Here is a 26,158-nt window from a genome sequence, read left to right as displayed (position 1 = left end):
AAAATATCTTGTTGTTGACTTAGAGCCATTGAAGCAGCTTTTAATTGTGGAAAAAAAAAAACCAAACCAAAACAACCAACAAATAAGCCAACAAAACCTGCTGGTTGTCACACAGCTCAAGTACTTGGCTGATCTGTCACATACTTCCATAGGACTAACAAGATGTTTTACATTTCAGACACTGAGACTTCCTTACACACAACATTTTTCAGCCAGAGGGAGTATGAACCATGTTGTGAACAGTATCTTTTGCTCTAAGTGCTTTTAATAGCTCTCTCTACTGACAGTCTTTATTAAATACAGTCCTCTTCCTGTCCTTGGAAAGGTGGCTGCTGAAGTTCTGTTTTATTGGCTGAGCGTCTGAATAAGGTTGTTGAGTATTTGGGCAGAACTGAAACTGAAATCCTCACTTCTAAGGCAGCAAACCCAAAGACTCTGCACTTTGCTATACTGTGTTTCAGGAGAAATTGATAAAATAACACCTGTAATCCGTGCTGACTGAAGTGTGGCTGTTTGTTTCCACTAATGCCTAAGGAAGAAAAGCATTATTTTGAATTTTCATCCTGCAGGAAGCTCTTACTTGTCATCCCTAGTGTGCCACGTGAAATCACAACAGAGAATGGTATTTTTCACAGAATAGAAATGAAAGTAATTGATTCAGAAGTGTTGAAATACTTCCTACAAAAATGCATTGCTGTGATGGAATGTTCCTTCTGTGGGTCAGTGTTCCTGGCTGGACCTCATTTTCCGTTCTGCACCCAAAGGTATATGACTACGACGTTTAATCACAACTTGGTCAAAGGGAAAAAACAACAACTCATGTTGCATTTATGGAAGGCACAGACCTGCATGGCTTCTGGTGAGGAGGCTGGAATTCCTGCTTTTAAAGGGAGGTTTGAGGGAGACACTTGCAGTGTGGGTGTGTGGTCCTGCAGCGTTTTCCTTTCTCCACAGGCAGCGTGCACACCTTGGGCTGGCCGTGGGTGTGAACGTCACTGCAGAGCAGTGCAGGTTGGGTTGACAGTCCTGGCACCAGAGTGGGAGGCAGCAAGTCACACGTGGGCCTCCTCTCTTTGCACTGCACCAGTTGGTGATAGAGATGCATGGAGGGACTGGGTCTGAGGTGCTGGGTGGAATCTAGTACTAAATTTAAAAATAGCTTGTACATTCATTTATATGTAGATTTTTTTTAAGAATATAATCTGCTAGGTTTTTATGAACTGTGTGAGGCTAATTCTGCTTATAATAACAGGGTAGCCCTGTCTTGGATGCGGAAGAGCTACCTTGACTTGGTATTGTCTGTGTGATACCAAGCATAAGGCTTTGCAGTGTAACACTGGTATATGGAGTTTTGAAAAACACATGCCGTGTGGCTTAGGTTCCCAGTAACTCCTGATTTTATTCAAGTATAAGATTTTTCACAGTCTCTTTCCTTCCAAGAAGCAGGAAGAAGAGGTGGCACATGAAGCTTTTGAGCTGGTTTAAAATGGAATAAATGTCTGAAAACTCAGCAGTCATTTTTCCAGTTCTTCATTTATAGGCATTTTGGTTAGGTCTTTGATGCTGACGTCAGAACAGCTGACCAATAATAAAAGAAATCTCTCTGAGTAATTTTTCCCCCATTACTGCCTGCAGATATAGTATGACACTATGTATTACAGAAAATCCTTTGTCTAGGCATTTTGAAAGTTTTGACCATTAGACAGAGTGACAGTTTACAGGCAGTACAGGGGAAAAATAAATTGTGTGGAAGTTTCATTATATATTGTAACTGTCATAATTTTCATTCTAATAATTGTGGGGAGTGACTGCCAAAGATGCTACAAATTAATACAGCAGAACTAGGAAAAAATCTTCAGTGGGGATAAGGAATCTGTTTAAAAGACGGTAAAATTGTTGTTTCTGGTATCTTCCTGTTGCTGGATATTGTCAGTGTGCTCTTCAGTGTGTTTCACTGACTTTTTTTTCCAGTCCTATATCTAGAACTTTAAAATGTCATTTTTCTGCTGTTTGCTCCCCTGTGGGCAGTAGATCAAATAAACTTATCAGGTACCCTGGAGCTGTCTTCCATATGGCAGGAAAGGGACAGCAACCCAGGCCCATTTGTCTAGTGCAGAAGCAAATTATAAGTAGGATTGACAGTGATGAAGTTTCCCCTCATACTTGCAAGGCTTGTTTTTGAGACTGTGTTCCATCAAGTATAAAAACATTACAGTTTTGGTCTTTCCATGAATTATCCTGTCTACTTCCTTTTCTTTACCCTCACAGTATGTAAGTTTTCCATCCTCTTCTCTCCTTAAGTTACTTCCTGTCCTTTTTCCATAACTCTGTCATTTATTATTGACCTCACACCCACTTTGTCTTTGTGTGATATTGCTGATACTTTCTGAATAGTCAGCTGCACAGAGAATCCATTATTTAGTTTGGAGACCAAGCTCAATGTTGTGTAAGGCTGGAGGACAAATTTTATAGTTCCTTCCTGGCTTTTTGCTGTGCATGTGGAAAACATGGAGTAAACATCCATAAACTGTTACATCCCACTTTTAAAAAAAAGACACTGATTAAATAATATGGGCAGTGACTTTTTTTTTTCTTGTGGGAAGCAAATTTGGAAATAAATTACATGGAACCCAGTGTCATTTTATTAATCCATGTTCCCTCGCTGCTTGTATGCAAAAGGATCCTACAGGTAGTGTGAGGCAATACCTGTAAGGGATCTCTGGCTCTTTAGGGAGGCCAGGATCGTGTCTGTTGGTGGGATAGTGTATCCCCCCACATGCTGGTCAACATCTCTGCCTGGATTATAATCCCAGGAGCCCTGTGTGTCCAGTGCAGCTGGCTGGTCTCAGGCTGGAGCAGAAAGTGGGACAGATGTGTTGGAGGCTTTGTGATGGGGAGGGGTGGGCAGGATACAGAAGAGAAGCTTCACATGCAGAGTTTGGCATTAACAGGATTGGGAAGGGAATTTTTTTGGATAAATCTGTCTTGTAGATTTGGCTAAAGAAAAACTGAAAGGGGTGAGTGGAGACATTCCATGCCTCTGTGATGCTGTAATGCTAAGAAGGGAACAGACAAGTCTGGCACAGGAGTGTGTTTCTCAAAAGCACTCCTTTCTGCTCCTGTTGTCAGGGAGAGCAGTCAGGGTTCCAGATGACAGGTTTTCTTTTTTTGTAAGGCAGGTCTCACATAGCTGCTGTTAGCTAGCCGCAAAATAGCTGTGAAAGGAAATGTTTTAAAGGAATCTGAAAAAAAGAAAAAAAATGCTTTTCACCTGTTAAACCTTCAGTGGTCATCTCCTGTGGTTCTTTGTAAAGTATCACATCACCACTGAAGAACAAACTGCTACAGAAGAATATGCAAAGTATTGGATTTTCAGACATGAGAACCTCTGCTGACAAGTTCACTTTATAAACAAAAATGCCATCATTTCTGTCTTTGGCAAAAAGGAGTTGTTCAGAAAAATAAAACCTTTTCTGAATAATCATAAAATATGGGACTTCCATACCCACTGGAGGCCTGTGTTTAAAGTGAGTGGTTTAACACACCTTTATGAAGTCTTATTTTAGTAGGAAATCCCAAAACTGAGAGGCCTGAACAGCTTGGAGTGACAGGTGTCTTTGTTCATAGAAGTTTTGAAAGGTTTCTATCCCTGAAAATGGAGTTAAAACACAAATTCAGTTTGAAATTTTTTGACTGCCTCAGGCAGTCCAAGGCCGTGCTGCTGACAAAATAGGGGATTCCATCATTCCCTGGTGCCTTTCTTGCTGATCTGATAAAAACTGCTCCTGTTTTTGCTGGGTCAGTAAAGCTGTGGCTGCGTGTTGTGGGCTCACAAAGGAGCAGGGAGGATTGTCCAAGCTGAGAAAAGGGAATGCTGCAACTTTTGGGTTTGGGGGTAGTATGTGAAGGCCTATGTTTTTAAAGTCAGTTGGTAATATAGATCCACCGAAGTGAAGGAAGCATCTTTCAAACCAGCTCATTGGGAACTGTTTAAAGGACTTGATCCTGTAGGTGAAACGAGATGTGACCACGCAGGGAATACACATGGTTCTCATGTTGTTTCACAGGTAGAAAGGGCCTGTGTAGATCCAAAGGTTTTGGCCTGCAGGCTCAGCCTCAGTCTGATAAACTCATTGAGCAAGTTTTTTTTTCAGCGCTTGACATTTTTCAAGGATGTATTTGATTGAAAATTATTCTTTTGTTGACCTTTTGAATAAAATAACTTATCTGGGGCACACAGTCAATATACTTAAGTGGTCTCAGTAAAACTTCATGTGTTACCTTGTGGAGTCAACTTGCTTTGTTTGTGCTTGACTATGTTTCCTGGATCTTTATTAGTGTTCTTTTGGATTTGCTTTAGATGATGATTGGAATTTCTGAACGTGTTGATCAGTAAATCCAGCTCTTTAAGTTTATGTGTTGTAACTGTAGAAAATCTGGCTCTTTGTTTTCTGAACTGTTTGCAAGTTTTTTGGAGAAATTTTGTGGCTCAGAAAAATGTAGCTTGGCATGAACAACGTGTGAACATACCAATCGGAAGGTGTGAATGTACTTACATGGTTCTAAACTGCACCTGAACTTTTCATCTCTGAAAGGTACTGGCGGTTGTGTGGCCTTGACTATATTCCCTGTTGTTTTAGCAAGTAGAATATTTTCCAAAGAAAATAATTCATTGAAGTAGTCATTTCTTCAATCCATGTCAATTTTTATGTGATGTTGTAATGATACTTACTTCACAGATAGGAGATAAGAACTGATTTTATAATATAATAGAATTATAGTCTTTTACCTAATTAAGACTTCAGGTAAAAATCTTTAGCTTAAGACTTTTTTTCTGTTTTCTGAAAGTTGTATTTTTAAACTCTGAGACAGCAAATAAAATGACTAGCAAGACTGTATTTAAAATCTAAAGTATTAGTTTTGCAGAAAATGTGGAATTAGGATTTCTATCACTCTCTATTAAAAAAAAAAAGCTATTTTCTTTGTAAGTAACTACAAATAAGTAACAAGGAGCCCCACAAACAGGGAAAATATCTTCCCAAATACTGTTTAAATATGTAACCTCTTTTCATAAGCTTAAGACTAAACAAGCTGTTAAGCCATAACATTTGAGGGTTTCAGCAGACTCAGAGAAGATTAAAAGCGGGCGGTTGTGGCTGTGAGAGCCCCCAGCTGTCCCCCTGCACCGTGTCACAGGTCCTGGGATGGAGGATGGAGGCACACTTTACCTGAGCGTGCCAAGCTGCAGCTTTTGGTGGCAGAGGTGTGTGCCCAACCATCAGAGCTCTCGGGTGTTTTCATTTCTGCCGTGGTGACACCCCTCGAGGAGGGGGCAGGCAGATGGGAGAGGAGCAGCCTCGGTGCTCTCACCCCCGGCTGCTGCTGTAACCCCGCCAGAGCCTGAGATTCCAGCTGACCACTGGGTGTGGAAACGCGACTGCAGCTGCAATTAATCAATTAACATACTTTGGGGGTTTCCTCAGAAAGGCTGTGCGTGAGGAAAGCCAGTAATGCTTTTATTTTTAATTTAAAAATGTTTGCAATATTGCCAAACCAGTGTTTTTGTGTGTTGTAAAACCACTTTTTGATGTCATGTGGTTCATGTGAGTGTTATCCACTGCAGTTTGACGTCCTATAAAATAGGAATTTGAAGTAAAGTCCTCAATATTTGAACAGTAGGGTCATCTGTGCTACTTTCTTGTGGATGTAGTGGGAATTTATACATATTTTTTCCACAGTTACATAAAGATAAAATGTTTTATTTAAAAAATTTTTGGGTGAACACTTTTATTTCTACAGGGGTTTATCCTTTTTTACAGTAAAATTAAGAGTTATTGTATAATGCACGTGAAGAAGATGAATACACATACTTGTTTATGGTTTTAGAGACAAATGAAATCTATTAATGGTTAGTTTAAGGTAACTTGAGGTAGATTATTAACCTAAATATTGTTTCCACTATATAGTAGGGGGTTTGGTGTTTTGTAGTGGTTTTTGATGGTGTTTGGGGTTGGGTTTTTTTTTCTACTTCTTTAATATTTTTAGCAACATTGCAACATGTTTGAAAGCACTGCTTTTGCAGTCACCCTGAATATGACATATTGCAGTTTATTGGTTATCTGTTCTTTATGCTGACTGATGTAAATACTTTTTTCTTAACTTTTATGTTTATTTTTATTGACCCCTTTTTCTTGTATTTGTGAATTGTTGCCATTAATGGCAAATTCAGATGAACTTAACTCTCTTTATAGGTCTGCTAATGTACAGAGCTTGAAGGTGCACTGTTGAGTTTCATACCCTAAGCAGTTTGTCTTAGTGGCATTTCTAGTCTTGCTGGAATCACTAAGTGGAGAGCCTTTTTTAGAGGTGTTCACATATTCACCTTCTGCAGATGTGCTACCAAATCCAGTAAATGAGGGGTTTTCTTTCACTGACGTGGGCACATGCAAATATGCCACCTGTGATTTTAACTTACAGTAGTATCAGCACACTGTGTTCTGCAAACCAGATTTTTTCAAGTAGAGTTCTGAATAATTTGTATTTTCTGAAAACATTAATTGAGAATTTAAATGCTTGCTCTTTAGAAGTTGTAGTATTTTGTTGCCTTTTTTTTCCTCAGGCTGTTTGAAGTCTCTTTGTTAGTAATTTTCAATTACAAAATCACGTCTTTTGCTCCCTAGACATCATGCTGATTTGATGTAGAAGTCTGAGAAACTTTAATTTGTGATTTTTATTTTGCTAAGACTGGAAAATATTTAAATTTCTGTTATTTCATTACATATCCAGAGAAGTAACTTCAGATCAACGTCATGTAATATAACAGTAATATAAAAATGGAAAGTGTAAGAGCTTCAAACTGCTTACTTTGAGAACAACTTTTGAAATTTTCAAAATACCTCCTTTTTGTTGCCTTGAGCGAACAAAGACACTTTGAGACATGGGTGAATGCAGCTGGACAGTTTAAAGACCAGAGTGGAGAGCCTGGTTTCCTGGTTTCCTTCCTCCCTCAGCATCCAGTCCTGAGATGGGTCATTTTGCAGTGACTATTCCAAGTTAGAACTCTGTACAGTGCTCTCTCTTTCTCCCTCCTTGCATTCTTAGTCACCATCAGGGCAGTTCAGAAGCTGATTTCAGTTCAGTACCCTGGTCAAAACCCTCTACATTGATGGAAATGTCTTCATTGACTCTGGGTGATTAGAATAAACTTTGTTATTTTTGTCTCAATTAATGTGAGATGTTGTGAGTATTCAGAAAAGAAGGTAAAAAAGTGTGGAGGAATACATGGAATAGAGGCCTGAGATTGTGAAGTGTACTAGTCCTTACTGTTTCCTTCTGTTGTTTTTGCTCCTTGTTTTTCCACTTTCCTTAACCTTCTTTGTCTCATCTTTTCACTTGTTCTGATTCTCTTCCTACTCCAGGAGTTCCTACATGGAGATCAAATTCATATTGTCTGTTTACTTCCCTTTAATAAGTGAATTTAACCCCTGATTTAGTTTTGGAATTTAACTAGGTCACTGAACCTTTTAATAACTAAGGAAGACTTTGACAATGATACTGCTTTTTTCCTCCTGAAAATAATCACTTGCTATCTAGCATTATATTTAGAGAAATGTAGGCTGATTCCTTGGGATGAAGTAAACTGTTGTTGAGGGGGAGCTGGAGTTGGTTTTTAGAGAGGAAGAGGTTTTCTAGGGGAACTGCCCTGCTAGAAGGAAGAATTGTGTGGAAACTAGTGCACTCTGAATGTTGAGCCAAACCTTTTTATTCATTGTCGGGAAAAAATGAGAATTCTGCTGCTCACAAATATCTGAGGGAGGTGGTTCATGCTGAGATAGATGGAGAGAGAAACTGGCTGCAGAGGTTTGTTTTTCCATGAGACATCCTGTTGTTTCAGTTTCCTCTGGATGATTACTCACCATCGGTTAGAGAGCTTGGTTTTGTCAGGCTTCAGGGATTACTCAACTCTCCAGCTCAGTTCAAAAGTTTATTCCTCCAGGTTTTGCATCACTCTGACAGAGTCTTGTGTTCCATTCTTTTATAGACACAGCTCTTACTGTCACTGCCTGTAGGCACTTGGCTCATAATACATCAGACAGTAAAGTAAAACTCCCTGCAAACCCAGCTCTTAGAGAAAGAAAGAATGGCATTTAACATTAAAAACACAGGTAGGGTTTAATTTATTGTTTTCTAGACCTGAAACAGTTTTGGCACATTTAGACTGGAGTTAACATTGCTTCTGAAAATGATACTGTCAACTTTGGAAATACTGGCAGTATTTTTCCACTTCTGTTGCTCAGCAAAGAACCTTGTTTTAGGATAGCAACTGGAGTTTTCTGGAACAAGGTTACAATTGGGAGATTGTTACATTAATCCATCAGAAAGTTTATTCTTAGGGATGACAATGAGATAATAAATGCAAAAGTTTATTTTCAGATGTCATTAGAACCAAACGTTGAAACTCAAGTACATAAAGCACAACTCAAAGGAATGAGGATATTGACCTTACTTGCAGTGCTTTGGTTACCTGGAACCCATAACCTAAAACTGCCTGGTTGTGTTTTGCTTTCCTGGGCTTATGTTTAAGGGTTCCTATGGCTGGTACCAATTGCTGGCTATGAAATGATCATTATTTGGGAAGGGTACAGTCTTTCAGTAAATGCAGTGGAGATACCCAAAGCTGCTTTGACTCAGAAGATTGTACCAGAGTTGCTTATATTTGAATTCACTTGATTCCAAAGCAACCAGCACCAGCTCTGTGAAGGTAACATTTGCCATGATAAAATAACATTCCATTGATCCAGAATCTGTCAGTCAGACACTTGTCTTTGTGTCACAACATTTGCTTTGGGCTTTGCTTAGCTTCGAGATTGATTTCTCCGCACATTGCCATTTTTTAATCTTCATAGTCACATTGAATGGTGGAATAAAATAATGAATGTAATAATCTAAATTATTTAAAGCAATGACAGTTGTGTAATTTTTCTCCTTTCCAGCTATAATCCTCTGATGGACATGGAGCCATATTTTGCTGAGTTTAAGCACGTGCAGCCGGACTATGAAGTCACTCTTGAACTCGCGAGTGAGGAGACTCAAAAGACTAAAAGTGCACAGAATTTGAGGACGGGGTCTTACGGTGTCAGCATCAGAGTCCAGGGAATCGATGGACATCCTTACATAGTATTAAATAATACAGAAGGATGTTTATCAGAAAATCCTCCTCCTTTTGGAAAAGAGCAGCAGGTCGTTTCTCAACCTGTAAACAAGCCAGCCACAGACTCCAATACTGCTTCTAAGTTGGAGGATAAAATCAATGAACACACAAAATTTACTGGAATACAGCACATGCAACCCTCTGTGCTTAAAAAACTGAAGATAACCCATGTAGATGAAAAGGAAAGTGGAATGTCAGTTTTTAAAGATGAAGCAATGAAATCCTCCAGTTTGTTGAACTTTCAAAGACATCCTGAACTTTTACAGCCTTATGATCCTGAAAAAAATAACTTGAACTTGGATAATTACCAATCTTCTGTGTGCAGTAAATCTAAATCTTTTGCAGATGAAAAAACTGAAGCAAAGCCTTGGGTTTCCTCATCTAAAGTAGTGTCTCTACAGAAAACAAATACGTACCTTGCAGAGCCAACCAAAGCAAGTTCCAAAAAGATACATTTGAACAGGTCAGTAGAAGATCAAAATAAGCAACTGTTGGACTGTTCCAGTAGCAAGATCAGCCCTAGTGATGTGGGTGTTTCAGAGTCATTTTCATCTGCAGGAGAATCCCCGTGTGTTAGTCCCACTTCTTACCAAGAGACAAGAAAACCTAGACCAGATGTGCTTCCCTTCCGCAGACAAGATTCTACTGGGCTGGTCTTGGATGACTCACGACGATCGTCGTCCTCATCAGCTACTCCCACTTCTGCAAATTCCTTATACAGGTTCTTGCTTGATGACCAGGAGTATGCCATCTATGCAGACAACGTCAATCGACACGAAAACAGGAGATACATCCCATTTTTGCCGGGAACTGGTCGCGATATCGACACCGGTTCACTTCCAGGGGTAGATCAGCTAATTGAAAAGTTTGATAAGAAGGTTGATCCTCACAGAAGAGGCAGGTCAGGAAAAAGGAATAGAATTCATCCAGATGATCGTAAAAGATCAAGAAGTGTTGATAGTGCCTTGTCATTAGGTCTTGATGTAAATTCAGATTATTTAGGTGAATTCAATAAAAGCTTGGGCAAGTCAACTGAGCACTTGCTGAGACCATCTAAAGTCTGCCTTCGCAAACAGTTATCCAGGGATCAGAAGTCACTTTCCAAAGAGATGAAGATTTCTGCTCGAAGTGTTGGAAAACTGCAGATGCCTGTTAAAGACACTGACAGCAACGATTTCAGCTCTTTGCAACACCACAAACAAAATGGAGCCGATCCTGAGAGCTCAGTGTGTAGGTCATCTACACTGCCAGGACAGAGCAAGAGGGAGGAAGTTAGAACAGTAACTTCCACTTTATTGTTGCCAAACCGAATCACAATCTCCCCTGATTCAGGGGCCAAGAAGATTTCTGTAAGAACATGTTCATCTGTCCCTAATATTCAGGTAACTTTGAATTTGTTCTTTAAGCTGTCATTTGAATCCTCACATATGAAAACTGTCACGTTATTTGTGTATTTTTCTGGTCTTCACGAGAACAGACTCCCATCACACCATACTTCCAAGTGGGATTGTTCTGGAGAAATGTAAATATGAAAATTATTGTTGTTGTAAGTGTAGAAAATATGGTTTGTAAAGGAATTTATTCTTGTATGGATGAAGGAAAATGGTGGGGCCAAAGCAGATTTTTGTAAATGATATTATGATTATTCTTAGCAAAAATGTACAAAAATAGAATATGGAAATATATATAACTACAGAAAATTAAGTTTGTTTCTTTTCTTTTGGTGTGGAGTGTGGTTTCTCTTTGCAGTAAGCCAAAACTCCAGTGGATCTTTGAGAACTTCAGGTCCACAGTATATGAATGTTTTCATAATAGAATAGAATGGAGAAGTTCAGTTGTACAAGTTGTATTTACAACTGTCATAGGATTGTATCTTCTGACATTTTTTCTTGTCCTTGTAGGCAACTCCTGATCTCTTAAAAGGCCAACAAGATCTTTCACAGCAAACAAATGAAGAGACTGCTAAACAGATACTTTACAATTACCTTAAGGAGGGGTTAGTAAACATAGTTAACTTTTGGAGGGAAGACTGTATTTCCTCAATATTTATTTTCTACTACATTTAAAATGTGGAACAGTGAAGTCAAAACTATAACTAAATGAACTGTCTGTTAGACAATTCTGTGTCTCAACTGTGTCCTCTAAGGCATTACAGGATCTCGAAATACCCAGGCTATCAGGACTTACATGAGGTGCAGGATATGATTAAATGTACTTGAAACTTTTGAATTAGAATATACTTGGTCTTTTAAGTAGTCCTAGAATTAAACTTCTGATATAGAGGTTAATGCAGAATTCAAATTGTACCTCATGGGAGTTTAAAACTTTGGGTTTTTTGAACAGCAACAAAATTGTTTCCTAAAGTTTGACAGCAGCTCTCTTGTTGCTGTGCATTTAATCGTTTGTCCACCTGTAACTCTTATACTTGGTATTTTCTAGTGATAACCTACTGAAAGATGAAGGAGAAATTAATTAAAAACATAAAATGCATTTAAGTTTCTTTGCATTCCTGATGTAGCAGGTTCTAGGAGCTGTTTCAAATGCTGTTTTATGGTGCAGAAGTCAGAACTTGAAAAACCTAGTACTAATTACTTGTAATTTCAGTATGTTTGAATAATATATATACGTGATGAATATCTGTCCTGCCACAGCTACAGTCTTATAGGATAGAGTTGCAATTAAAGAGCTCAGTGATCTTTTTTTTGGTTGGCTTTTCAGAAAACATTTGGGATATAAATTTTTACCCCCTGTCTTTAAAGGTTTTAATAAATCATGGTGAAGATAATTTGTGATTGGTTCATATTAGTTTGGGTTTTTTGTGATGATTTTCAGTAGTTTGGGCACTCTGGATTTGTGTTGTTAACAAAATAATGACTTTGATCATATAATTGCTTTTGTACTATCTGTTTTAGAAGTCCTGATAATGATGATGCAACGAAGAGGAAAGTCAACTTAGTTTTTGAGAAAATTCAGACTTTAAAGTCAAGAGCTGCTGGAAGGACACAGGTAAAGAATTTTTAATTTGCTTTGGCTTGTTTCAGAGTGGTGCAGTATTCAGATAGGGCATGAAACATTTGAATTTCCCTTACTGACTTCAACCAGGCTGTTCTTGCAGTCCCTCAGGAGCGTAGCTTGATCATGCACTGAGGTGACTTATGGAAAATGTATTTGCTAACAATTAAAAAAGAATGTAAAGAAGTCTACCATGAAGCATCTACATTTTGTTTCTGCATTTTGGAAGGAGAGAGATGCAAACTTGAACATGAACACCAGTAAGTTGTCGGATCAAAGAAGAAGCTACACTACTTAACTTTAAAAAATAGTGGTGGAGCATCTTCTCCTTGTAGTGCTATAAATAGATATCCAAGTGGAGAGAAGTATTTAAATTTGTAATTTAGAAAAGCAGTAGTCTAGGATATTGTATAAAAGTCACATTACAACAACAATATCTGGCAATCTGCCTACTGAAAAGTTTTTGTTTCCTGCTAAATGATACATTTTTTTAATCAGTTCTAAAGCAAACTGAAGAAATGCCCAATTGCTGCAGTGATGGCATGAGAATGATTAAATGCTCATTGTTTATTATTTTATTCTGGGCTATAATTAGTCAAAATGAAAATCTAATTTGCTTCATATCCTTTTTAATCCAGATATAGCTGTGCTTTTTCAGAAGACTATTTTAAGTATAGTTGTTCACAGCACTGTTACACTTTTTAAGACATCTCTTTCTTAGGATTTGAGGAGTTTGGAGTAGTGAATACAAGTGCTAGGCACATGCACATAGAATTTCTGACGTATCTACACAGATAAACGTTAATCTGTTAAATGTTAATCTGTTAATTGCAGTGAGACAGGTGTGGAATGAGAGACTCATGTAACTGTTGTTATTAACTACAACTTGTTTTTTTTTTTGCAAAACACATCCTAAAAATGTATTTGAAAATCTGTCTTGACACATGAGCATGAATTCCTTTGATGTCCATTTTGCATAATTAGAAATATCTCAGTCAAATTTGGGCCTGAGTACTTGTGAAATGATTCATGTGTTGCCTAATTTGAATTTTTCTTTAGATTTGTATATTTCCTGTTTTACTAACAACTTGCTCTGAGCAATTGTCCAGAAATTTTTATGAAAATCAAATCAGGGTTCCTTTGAAAACCTTAGCCAGGCCTGACCCATATGAAAAGTCCCTGATGAACTCAGACAGTTGATGCTACACTTTATTAGTCCTACCTGTAGCCTTCCTTTAGATTTAAAAAAAAGAATGTCTTGCATTTGTGGGAATAAATGTCTCTGTTTAATTGTAGGTTTCGGATTCTTCAGCTGAGGTAAAAGCATTGGCTGAACAAAAAGCAGAACTTGAAAGGAAAGTGGAAGAATTAGAGAAAAAACTGGATCTGGAAATTAGGGTACTGCATGCACTTTGTTGTTATAAAGCTTTCGACTATTTCAAATATACTTTTCTAAATAAGTGACTGATCGACCAGCTGAATCTGTTTTGCTTCTTATTTTTCTTAATCCAGATATGCCTGTGCTTTTTCAGAAGTCTTTTAAAGTTGCTCATAGCACTGTTACGCTTTCTAATAAATGTCTTTCTTCTCAGTATTTGAGAAGGAGTTTGGAGAAGTGAACAAAACTGTTGAGCAACTGCACAAAAAAAATCTTGGATATCTGCAGAGGTGAATGTTACTCAGTTAATTGCAGTCAAGACAGGCATGGGCTGAGAGTCAAACTGTGTTACTCATGTAGCTGTTATTACCTTGCTTAACTTTTGGTGTACAAAATTCAGAATCAGCAGAATTCCAAAGAAGAGAGAGATGCTACACGAGCAAGCCTGAAAGATCTTCAGCTGCAGCTTGAGGAAAGTCTGCGTGAGAAGGAAGCCTTGAAAAAGGAGCTGGAGGAAAATGAGAAGGACCTCAGGCAAAACCTGGAGGAGTGAGTTCATTCTAGAAAAGTTACAATTGGGATTTGTACCTTTCCCTAAACATTTTAGATTAAAACTACCTGTGTCTGCTGAATATTTTGATGGAATCAGATGAGTGCATTTGTTATTGTAGCAAGTGTTTCTCCCAGTTAAAAGAGGCATGTTTTTAGAATATCTGGAAGGAAGAGAAAGATTGCTGAATTTATAGTCTTCCTCTTAGTGCAGAATGCTTTTAATATTTCACAGTCATGATATATAGTCTGAATCTTTAAAATGTGGAAAAACTTGAATGACCAGGTTTGAAACAAAATACAACTTCCCACTTAAATATCTACTTAGATTTCTCATTTTTACCCCTCTAACATTAAATTTTTCTGCCTTACTATATCCCATTCTCTTGTGGGCAACATATGTCTTTTTAGATACATGTCTTTTTAGTACTTGAATGAACAAATCAGTATTTCTACAAATTAAAAAATCCTGTCTTATTTTTACTGATGAGGCTTTTTCAAGTGAAGATGGAGCAGGAACAGCACCAGACTGAGATCAGAGATCTTCAGGACCAGCTCTCTGAGATGCATGATGAACTGGATAATGCCAAACATACTGATCAAGGGGAGAAAGAGATTCTGATTGAGGTTAGTTATAAAGTACCAGAAGGAGAATGAAAAAAAAAAAAAAAAAAGAAGAATTGCGTGAAAAGTGGGAATCAAGATACAGATGAAAGAAATACATGCCTTTGCTTTTTCTATTCTATTAATCCAAAACCAATACACTCTAACTGTTAGTACCGTTGTTTTATAGAGCAGGAGAACAAAAAAGGTCATGGTTAAGGGACAACCAAGTTATCCATTATTACCAGACAATTATGTCAGTCAGTTTTAGCAATTAGGATGTGAGGTTAGAACAGAGAAGATCAGTTTAAAGGAGATGTAAATATTAGTAAGGCCAGATGAGATTCAACTAAGAAAATTAAAAGAACTCACCAAAGCAGTTTCTGAATTGTTGACTTTCTGTTGATGGGTCCAGGGGGAGAGGAGGAGGGATAGTCTGGAGAGGAACGAAAGAGTTAAAGGTTTTCTGTCACCTTGTGATGAAGGATGAATTGGCTGGAGCCCTGGTTATATTAATACACCGATTATGAAATAGAGAACACAGCTTATTAAATTTGTTGATAAGGGTGTGTAGGAGTATCAGTGCACAAATGTTCAAAAAGAAGATTAGAATTCGGTGTGTTTTAATACTCTAAAGTACCAAGACAATTAACTTGTCTTAATACTAGTGCAAAGAAGTAATGGAAGGTAAATGAGAAAATGCAAAATAGGGAACAAAAGCATAGACAGTAGACCTCAGGAATATTAAAGGTGTTTGCACACAAGACATGCTGGTAGAATAACTAGCTTGGTGAGATCTTAAATCTCAGACAGCTGAAAGTTGTAAGTAGTAGGGGAATATCTCAAATGATGGTGGTAGTACTGAAAATGTCACTATGAAGCAGGTCTTCAATCTGAGTGGAGGAGTGAGGGAAGATTCAAAGCATCTTGTAGAATGTTGCTCTAAAGGTGAGAGTAATCAATTTTTCTGTGTTATGTGGAGATCAGAGTAAGAAATAAGAGACTCAGCTTCAGAGTTAAAGTAAGTGTTGGAAAAAGTTTCTAATAATATTGATAATTAAACAGAGGAATAGGATAATTAAACAGGCTCTCTGGGGAGGGTAGTAGAATCCCTTTCATTGTAGACTTTTAAGGACAAGTAGATGATGTGTGTCAGAAGTGGTTTAGATGTACTGGTCCTGCTTCAGTGAGGGGAAGCCTACCTGGGTTTTGGAAGTGCAATTATTCACAGCTTGAGAAATACCAAATCAGATAATTCTTAAAGCTACATTTTTGTACATTTTTGATTATTGTTGCTGTTTTATTCTATGTTTATATGCACATGTATTTAGTCTTTGTATTTACTGACTATCCACTTCCTCCCCAGCAATTTGGGGAGGGGAAATGCCTTCTAGGGTGAACATGGTGGGAGGAGGAAGGGTGTGAATGCATGGACTCAGTTGGGAAGCACTTGTTTTGTCTTCAACACTTGAAGAAGTAACTTTATTCTTTCAGCAGAAAATAAAACAAAGAATTATCACTGGGTTTACTTCTCTTGCCATGTGAGAAAGAGTGTTGTCTTTGTTCTTATCTGCCTCTTTGCTACTGAAAGTAGGACTTAGGGAGTTGTTAAACTGCAACCTCTGTTTGACTCCTTCTTTATTTACTGATGGCTTCACATACACCATCAAAATCTTTTGATAGTTTTACAGCATCAGATATGTTGACCCATCAGTTAAAACATCAGCTATATGTTATACTTCTAATAATCCTAGGGATTAGTAAATTTTTAGCTTACTGTAAAACATATGCCAGTTGTGAAATGAAGTTGGTCTTGGGAAGCTTATATGCTTTCTTCCTGTGAAATACAGGCAGAACATCCCTATTTGTCACACAGTTGTGTTTTAATTCTGGGCTTCAGGAGCTGATGCAAATGAAACAGGATCTGCAAGAAGTATTAATAGCAAAAGATCAACAAGAGGAGATCTTGAGAAAGAGAGAGAGAGAGCTTACAGCTTTAAAAGGAGCACTTAAAGAAGAAGTATCCAGCCATGACATGGAGATGGACAAACTTAAGGAGCAGCACGATAAAGAATTGCTTGATCTACGACAGAGCCTGGAGAAAGCAACAGAGGTAAGACAAGTGATTACAATTAACCTCTACAGGGAAAAATCTTACCTCTCTCAGATGTCATACACTAGGCTCTTTCAGATACTACTCTTTTCTTAGCAAAATAAATAGGAAAAGATTTGGGCTGGGGATTCTTAGCTGCTGAGAACAAGTTTTATTTTATACACTCATCTAATGTTTTGAAGTTGTGGCTCTTTCTTCAATCAGTTATTGACTACATGTGCTTAATTGCAAACTTTGAGAGAGAATAGATGGGAGTGTAGTACAGAGGACCATTTGCTTGTCTTGGGTTAAACAGAATCACCAAAACCTTGAGAATGCCCTGAAGAGCCCCAGTGTGCTTTGCTAGTGCTGCTGTTGAAATTATAGTTTTGAAACTTCTAGCAGTTCTCTGCAGCCCACTCTTCCTGCCTTCAGCTCCTTGTGTCACATCCTGTTCCCTGAATACATTGTCCCACCTTGTCCATTCGACTACTTAGTCCTAGTGTGGGGGTTTTGTTTTGTGTCCTTTTCATTTATTGAACTTAGCTTATTTACTGAATGGTCAAAGGAGTTCCAGCACAAGGAACAGCAGGGATTTGGGTGTTTTGAGTCAGACAGGAAGAAAACAAAACTGAAGGAATTGCCTCTTCCAGCATCAGCAGGAAGTCTGTGTGAGGGGGAGAATAGGAACAGGTCTCACATGTGCTTATCTGTTACTGTTTTCTAAAAGATGTCCTTTGTGAAGTTTTCTTTGCAGAGGCAGCAGCTACAAATACATTGAAAAATTTTTTTTTTTGGTAAGGGGATGCTCTCATAAAATTTTGAACATTGTTTTTACAGTGACAGCATTTGTGTCTTTTCCCTCTTTCTGTCATGTGTTTAATTTTTGTTTTTAATTTTGAGGGCAAACTGTGCTTGACCAATAGAAGTCAGAATTGTAGGCCCAGTTTGCTGCTTAGAAATGTCCATGCTAATTAATGTCTGTTACACCTCACTGGGCTTAGGTGAGTTGTACTAATCCTACTAGTTGTGACCTAAAACATAACTTAGAACTGAGTTAAAATTAAGCTTGAAACTTGAAAGCAGTTTCCAAAGCTTTATATGCTTTATGAGCAAAATAGGAGCACATGTGGAAGATGCTGGATATTTTAGGAATGAATTCTGTTAAAGATTATCCTTCTAAAGGGTTGTTTTTAAACGTGCAGTTTTCTTCAGAGGTCAGAAAACTTTGTATATGCTGAGCTGTTAATGCAGCCTAGGACTTGTGCTTGAGATGGCTCAGCTTTGCTTAAATGTGTTGTTTCTCTTTGTTTACATCATCATGAAGATATTTGACTCGTCTGAGATGCTTGAACTGAATTAATTTTTTTCTTTGAGAGAAAAGTAGAACATTTAAATGATCATTTTTTATTATACAGTAATTGTAGTGACAGCTCAGCCTCAATGAACCATCTTTCAAAGTTACTGCATGGTAATTTACTGTATTTCAATTATGGAACTGTAATTACGACTGACAAGAAATGAAAGAGTAGTCTGTTCAGCATAACAATACCACAGTCTGGGAAATGGCTCTATGACTGGGGTGCTCTGGCTCAGAGATAGTTATAAATAGCATTTATTCACTTGCATGACATAGTCTAATAGTAAATTTAATAGTAAATTTAATAAGATGTTCAAAAGTGAAATTTATTTGATTAATGTTGCCCTAAGCACCAGTTCTCTTATAATTTCAGTGCAGGTGATTTTTGTTTTTATTTAAAGTAAAACATGCTTAATTGCAAGGTGGTGGGTTTTTTTGTTTTGTTTTGTTTTGTTTAAATCTTTCCAGTTTTTGTACTCTTAATGTTGTTTGGATTTTGGTTTTTGTTTTTTTTTAAGCACAGCATTATCTTTGTGCCTGCTGACTGAGATGAGTTGTTGAGTTTGATATATCTTCTGTCAGGAAAGTATAACCAATCTCTGCAGTAAGTTAACTGAGTGATCTGCTGTGATGCTAATGATTGGGTTTATAATTAATCTGAAATACCCAACAGAGTATGTGAAAATCAAGTTCTATACAATGGAAGCTGCTTGACCTGTTACATTTTTTTTCTAATACTATTGCAAGCTGGAAAGATTCATACTGGATGGTGGGGTACAAGAAATTCACATAAAAATTAGTGGAAAGGGCCATTCTGTTGTATGTGGTGAGGAAAACAGGTGTGTAAATGCTCTAATAGTGGTTTATCACACACAAAATGTGGATGCTGATGTTGGATAGCTCAGGTTATGTTGGAATCTGTATGTGCAGGAGTGTTAGTACTTATTGCTTCTAGATAATCCAAATTGGTACAATGAAAAGGTGTTTTGTGATATATATAGGCTGTTAAGGAAGACTTTCCATAGAGAAAGGAAGTAGTTTTTATGCCAGTGTTAAATCAACAGAATTTTCAGCTGCTGGAGACCTCAGGTAGGTTGGCAAGTAATGTAGAGTTCATTTGCTCTGTGTGTAGAATGCCACATAGATCTGTTTTGAAGCAATAAAAACATACTCAGGGTTATCTGGTGAAAGAACAGGGCAGGGTTGTTTGTCCTGTATGATTCTGTTCTCATGCTCTCTGCCGTGGTGCTGGGCTGGAGGGGTTTGGTGGGTTTTTATTGTTGTTTGTTTTTTTGGTTTTTGTAATAAGGATTTTTACATAAAGTCACAGATATTAAGATATTAACTTTCTTTGCTACAGTTTACCTTTTAAACTTACTTTTGTGTTATGGTTTTTCTTGTGGTGGTCTCAAGGTGGCCGTGATTATTCTTGACTTCGTTTCATGTTTGTTAAGACTGAGATCAGACTATTTCCATTTAACAATAGTAAAACTTCCAGAACATATCTGTGGGATAATAATTACCTTTAATTTAATAATAAATTAAGAAATTAAGGTCTTTCTGGTTAAGAATAGAATTCTTCATAATCACAATGCTGGAACAGAAATAAATATGGATCTCCTCCAGTTTTTAATATAATACAAAACATTTCTGTTATTTAATCTGACCCTACAACACAACAGTCCAGAACTGTACTACTTTTACCAGGAGTGCTTTGTCACTGTAGATGAAGTGCCAGTGTTTCAGTAAAATTTGGAAACAGCTTTTGGAAGGTAATACTGCAGGGAAAAGGTTATAGCCTATTGCAACTGGTGCTGTTCAAATTCCAGTGAAACTGTATCAGCCTAAGAGGGCAGTTGCAAATGCACAGCACTTCAAACCTGTGTGTATTTTGAGGAGCAGTCTGCACAAATTGTGTTGCTCAGAAAAAGCTGTAATCATCATGTTGTGAAGAGGCTTATTTAGGCCTGACCTTGGCTGGTTTATTCAGCGTTTGTCATTTGTCTGACCTTGTTCTCAGAATGGTAAAACAGACACTCAGAGCTTGGAGCTGATTAGTTTATCAACACATTTAAGAGTGCAGTGAGGCTTGTCATCACATGGCCTTTAGCTGACATGTGTGTGTCAGACATGATATGATGAGAGAGAAGAAGGAATTTTACCACAGCAAAAGGCAGTGGTTGCCTTCTGCACATGTTATGAACTAAAAGCGTACTCCTTTAAGATATGAAAATAATATAGAATTTTGAGTACTATAAACGATAAGAAGCTTTGGTTTTGGTTTTTCCCATTTTGTGAATTCAGGTGAATCTAACACAGAGCTGTAAAGACCTTTGAAATGAAAGTAACTATTGAATCTTTTTCTACCTAACCTGATAATATTATACTTCTTCCTCAAAACTAATACAAATCTCCCCATGGAGCAGAAGCTTAATAAAAACTTAAGCATTGTAAATGGTACTGATACATACTGTGTCTTCTTTTCTTGTAGAAATGGATGGAATACATAGTTTTAATGTAAAATGAAACATAATTTAGTATATTCTGAGAACATATTTTTGAATAATGCTGTACAAACCAAGTTCCCCAGGGTGAAGAGAAGATATAACTGTGGAGAATTGCAGAAACATTTTAGTACTGAAAGTGATACAGATTTAATGTATATATAACTGTAAAATTATATATATGAAAAACACCAATAGAATCTCAGCTACTTTTTGCCACTCTAAGGTGAAATCTTGGGGTTGTAATAAATCACACTAAAAACCCATAGTCTTGATAGCAGTAAAAGATATAAATTATATGATAAGAATTATTTGGGCATGAGAGCATTGTTATGCCCTTGTATCCATACATCTATAACTCCTCTGAATCTGCATCCTGAATCCTATGAGACTAGTGTGTTCATCTCAAACAAGATACACAGCAATTGGAAAAGGTTTAGAGAAGATGAACCAGGATTTCAGATACCCCTGGTGGGGCATCTTTCTTCTGCTTGCCTGGGCCAGCCTTTGTCGTGCTGACAAAACACTTGTTTGGTTTCAGTGGTAGGAACCGGTTGGTAACTGATCCAAACTGTGTACAGAGTCAAATGATGTAGTGACTGGTCCAAGTCAATGTTTCATCTTTCATGACATAACCCTCCCCTCCTTGCATTTTTCTGCCCTCTTTACCAGCCTTCTAAAAGCCTGGTGTGTCTCTGATTGCTTTTCAGTGTGGTACAAACACAGATGGAGGGGGAATGAGAAGGAGGGTGTGCAGACAGAAGCGTGATGGTGGAGGGAAGGCTGCAGGCACTCCTTAAATGGGCATTGTTATTGGAAACATATATTTTACAGCTGTATATGGAAAATTTGGGAGACAGATTTGATTTGTTTTACTTTAAGTGTCTGTATTCTGTGTGTGGAAAGGAAGTTGTTTGGTAATAGCATCATGCAGGTTTTCAGGCGCCCGTTAAATTAAGTACCAAACAAATTTTGGAATATTAGCTGTGTTGTCAACAAGACTATAAACTGTACCTCCATAGGGCACTAAAGATGTAACTTGGTGACTGTGTCTTTAAGTTTTACCTACTCTGGCCTTTCTTTTCTGTGCAGTTTACTCCTCCATTTAATCAACGGGTACATGTGTGTGCTTGAGTGGAGGCAGTACCATGAGACTATTTTTATACTGTCTGTAGAGTTAAGGAAACCTCTGAGCAAAACTGTCCTGCAAAAGTTCTATTTGAGCTGGATTGGACAACATCTAGACAATAATAAAAAAATCATTCTGTTTTATCTGTAATAGTCATTTCACTACTGTGAACCTCACTCTGCTGGGACTGGTTCAGTTAGGCTGGGTTGGGAAAGGGAGTTATTGGTGGGGGGTTTTTTGTGTTTCTGAAATTTGGCAAGAGCCTGTACAGACAGGTGCTTCTTTAATGCCATCAGGAGGATCTCTAATCCATTTCAGGAGGATCTCTAATCCTTATCAGCAGAAGACAGTGTAGTTATTCAGGTGGTTTGTCCTGTGAAAGTATATGTTTATTTGTAGATGTATGTGAAGTGTTTGACTGTGTCAAACAACAGGGAACAATGTGAACACAGAATTAGTTAATATTTTACCCTCGTCTTTGCAACAACTTCTGACCTTGAAAAAACTGTTAGTATAAGCCAGTCTGAGTATGTCATGATACATAGCCAGGGGGATAATGTGACACTGATATAGGTCCTGGCTGAGAGAGGTTAATATTTTCCTGGTTTTGGATTGTTTAACTGTGTAAATGTATGGTCATGCTAAATTGGAAAGTTTTGTTAAATGTACTCTGTGTAAAAAAAGGGGTGCATTCTCAGTCTTAAAATGAGGGCATTTAAATCTTTTATTACTTCTCACAAATGAAAACCTAAATCGTTTTGGAAATAATATTAAGGATATGATACCACTTTGATCAGTGAAAATGATCTTGGAAAAAAGCAAGTCTTTTCTTGAAACTGTCACAAGTGAATTTTTAACCAGTCAATAGAATGGCTCTAGCTGAAATGAAAGTCTGATTTGCTTGCAAGTTTGTATACTTGCTTACTGAATAGTCTCTGGAAGTACAGTTGGGAATTTAAGCTGGTTGCAGCATACCTCACTAAGAGAGAAAAAACCATGGACCCTTTTAATAGGTAACTAATAATAGCCTTCAAAGACATAGCCGTGTGTTAAAGTTGGCTGGGCCTCATTTTGAGGTGATGGGAAGAATTAATAAAATCTGTGCAAAGTAGAAAAGCAGTAAGTAAAGCCATTTGAGCCATTTAGTCTCTTTTCCAGAAGCTTTTTTTTTAATGTTGTTTTTCCCCCGTTTTCTTCAGGGGGAAGTTGTAGGGACAGGGTCTGGTTCCAGTTGGGTTGGCAGCCTAACACTCCAATTTGCTTTTATGGAGTTTTCATATTCCTTTTATAGAGACAGGAGGTTTTATTACCTGTCCTATCCAGTGTTACTGTCTTATTCATCCCAGGTCTTTCAACTGCTTTAAGAAATAGTGTCTGAGGTTGGAAGAGTTGCCTAAAGGTGCACAGTGGGTAAAAATACCAGAACTACAAACAGAAATAAAGACCTGTTATTTACATTCATGAGCTTTGAAAACTAGATGACTATAGCAAAATAATACTGATTTCAGAAGCTGCCTTTACAGAAGAGCTAATAATGATTGCAATTAGAGGGCTGTCCCTATGTTGAGGCTCACCATGTTTGTCTTGTTTCCTTGGGTGTTAGTCCTTGGGTGTAGTTTTTGGGGATTTTTAAATGTTACCTAGGGAAATCAGTGTCTAGTTGTCTTATAGAAACTGTTTTGTTTGTATACAAAAAGGAGAGGAAAAGACAATAGAAAGGGATTTGATATCTCCATCACTGCTACCCCCTCTAGATCATCAGAGGGAGCTGAGCTGGGTAGATCTGAATCCTTGAAGCCACATGAAACCTTTTACATATAGTTGAAGTTAAACAACTAGCCCAGCATCAACCTAAAAAGGTGGCCTGTGGGTCTTTAGAGCTGGTTTCAGCAGCCAGTATCTTCCTTGATACCTTAAGTGTTCTACACCAATGATAGAATGAAGTGAGCATCACCACCATTCCATTTCTTTCAGAAGACTTTGGAAGATTATCATGGCATTTACTTTGATACCAATATGAAAAGAATATTTCAAAGTCTGTTACTTCCATTAAAATGCTCTGCTTTGTGCTCTAGCTCATTTTGAGTGGAGATTTATTTTTTTGATTTGTACTTAAAGTATGGCTATTAAGGAACAGTTAATTAGTTGAACTAGTTTTACTCATTTGAGCTTGATTCAGAAAGGAAATTTAAAGGCTTTTAGAAAAATTTCCAAGTTGTGCCTGATAAACATTGGATTTTGCCAAAATGTAATGATTCTGACATGCTGTGAATGAGATACTTAGCTCCCACACACTTTAGCTCTTCCTGTATTTTGTGAAAGGACACTCTTGTGTCCTGTAGTCAGTGCCAGAGGGGAGTTTCACCAGCTGAAGCCCTGCAGTTAGCCAAAACCATTCTTTAACGATCAGTTACACAACTACACTCATGTCTTTGCCAGTGTTGAGGGTGTGGTAAAATGTATGGAGCCACAGAACATTTTCTACATTCCTATCCAGGAGTACTTTTTTCCTGTATTCAGGTTGAAAAAAAACATTCCATTTGCATCTCAAGGACCTTGTTTGATTTTGATGCCTGTTGTGCTATCTTAGCCTTATCTCCAGTTCTTTAAATCTGTTCACTGCTTGCATCAAAGTTGAGAGTAGAATAGTATATAAATATATTTGCTTTACTGAGATTTGTGCAGCAAAGAAGTTGGAACAATATTTACTGCTTTATTTAAACTTGGTCTTGACCAAATTTAATATGTTCTAAATTACTTCTGGACACATTATGACAATATACAAGGACACAACCCAAACTTTATTAGATTAATTTCTTGTTAGGCAAAACACCTAAAAGCAGCAGGATACCAAGTGAGGGAAACAAATTTCACACTGAAATTCCCTTATGCAGGGGAACAAGCTGAAAGCTAAATGCCACATGCATATAAACTCCAGCAGCTGTGACTGTGGGCTCAGAGAAGCAGACCTGTGCTGGGTAAAATGTTACAGATCAGGTGTACCTATCAAACCAAACAATCCACACCTATATATATCTGTCTGTGTGCACGTATATATGTGTATGTGCATGCATTCTCACTTCTCACCTGTTCTGAGTTAAATGTAGCTTTTACTCACTCAAACACAATGTTAGAATAGTTCATTTTTCAGTGTTTTCCAGGCTTGGGTCAGTTCTTGCACTCGGTACATACCATCAAAAACTTCTGAAGAAAGATTTTTTTTTTTTCCCCCCCACAAACTCTTAAGTGGTTTTCTCAGCACAGCTGCCAGCTTATGAAAAATGTTATCCACTGCATTAAGTATAGGAAATGAAGAGGTAGAGACATTAATGTTAAAAGGATCCTTTAGTTGTGCATATTCAAACTGAAGTGCCTTGGGTAACACAATGTTAGCCATTATACAGTCCTTGATATATTCAGGGTGCCATTTTTGCTGACTTTGGTTGCAACTGTGCGCTCAAGTCTTTAGAAACCAAACCCAGTGTCTCAAATCAAGCACCAAGGAAATTCAGGAAGTGCAGTTATTGAGCCCCTCTGGAAAGCTTTGGCTGAGTGTCTTGCCTCAGGAGATCTTTGGCAGAGACAAGAGTGTACCATGGCACAGTGACAACATCAGAATGTACAAGGTTATCTTCAGTCAGTCACAGAGGACTTTGTGTTGTGGGACTTTCTCATTACAACTATGCTTGCTTTCTTCTGGACAAGTATATTTTTTTAATTATTCTCAGCTTTTTCTAGAAATTTGCTACCCATTTCCAACTCCTTTTACCTAATCTCTGTAGCTTAATTTTGCTGATAAGGCTTGCTCAACCTTAAATCATGAGTTTAAACATGATAAAATTTGAGAAAGCATAATAAATTATTTATTCAAATATAGTAAATGAGAAGGGGGTATAAGTGTGTTTGAGAAGTCTGCAAAGGATGTGGTTATTAAGAGGAAGGTATTATTCCTTCAGAGATTGAGGAGATGGATATCTGAATGTGAAGCAGGCTAAAGGTTGGAAATAGAGGGCACTGGATGCTCTGGAAGACAGCAAGGACAGACAGATTGAAAGGACAGGCAGACTGAAAGGAAAGACAAAGCAAATGCAAATAAACACGAGAAAAATGCTATAGGGTATTTACCTTACATAAATATAATTCTGTAATGCAATGCAGTAAACAGTAATAATAAAAAGTTGGTTTACTAAAACATGCTGTCACAACTAGTAAGTGGGAGTAAAAAGAAATAAGCATGTTTTATGTATCATAGGGAAGAAACTGCAATATTGAAATTTAGTTATGTTAATTTTAAGATCCAAAGAGCTCACTTCAATGTTT

At 37.6% G+C, this 26,158-nt stretch overlaps 1 protein-coding gene across 4 annotated transcripts in view; it reads left to right on the top strand.

Annotated features, from left to right (window-relative positions):
- CGNL1 (cingulin like 1) overlaps nucleotides 1-26,158 on the top strand; it is a 55,737-nt gene that overhangs the window by 7,400 nt on the left and 22,179 nt on the right. For 2 of the 4 annotated variants that reach the window (XM_050309640.1, XM_050309638.1), the window contains exons 2-9: nucleotides 8,042-8,165; nucleotides 8,994-10,593; nucleotides 11,113-11,207; nucleotides 12,124-12,217; nucleotides 13,520-13,621; nucleotides 14,002-14,150; nucleotides 14,642-14,777; nucleotides 16,654-16,866. In XM_050309640.1, coding sequence (XP_050165597.1) covers nucleotides 9,007-10,593; nucleotides 11,113-11,207; nucleotides 12,124-12,217; nucleotides 13,520-13,621; nucleotides 14,002-14,150; nucleotides 14,642-14,777; nucleotides 16,654-16,866 — 2,376 coding nt within the window. In that variant the 5' untranslated portion in view covers nucleotides 8,042-8,165; nucleotides 8,994-9,006. The remainder of the gene's footprint in view (nucleotides 1-8,041; nucleotides 8,166-8,993; nucleotides 10,594-11,112; nucleotides 11,208-12,123; nucleotides 12,218-13,519; nucleotides 13,622-14,001; nucleotides 14,151-14,641; nucleotides 14,778-16,653; nucleotides 16,867-26,158) is intronic. The other 2 variants (XM_050309641.1, XM_050309639.1) reach the window with 1 other exon arrangement.

The sequence above is a fragment of the Myiozetetes cayanensis genome, unplaced genomic scaffold (assembly GCF_022539395.1).
Source record: "Myiozetetes cayanensis isolate MyiCay16 unplaced genomic scaffold, myiCay2020 scf14, whole genome shotgun sequence".
Lineage (NCBI taxonomy): Eukaryota > Metazoa > Chordata > Aves > Passeriformes > Tyrannidae > Myiozetetes > Myiozetetes cayanensis.
This window is presented reverse-complemented; position numbering and strand designations above follow the sequence as displayed.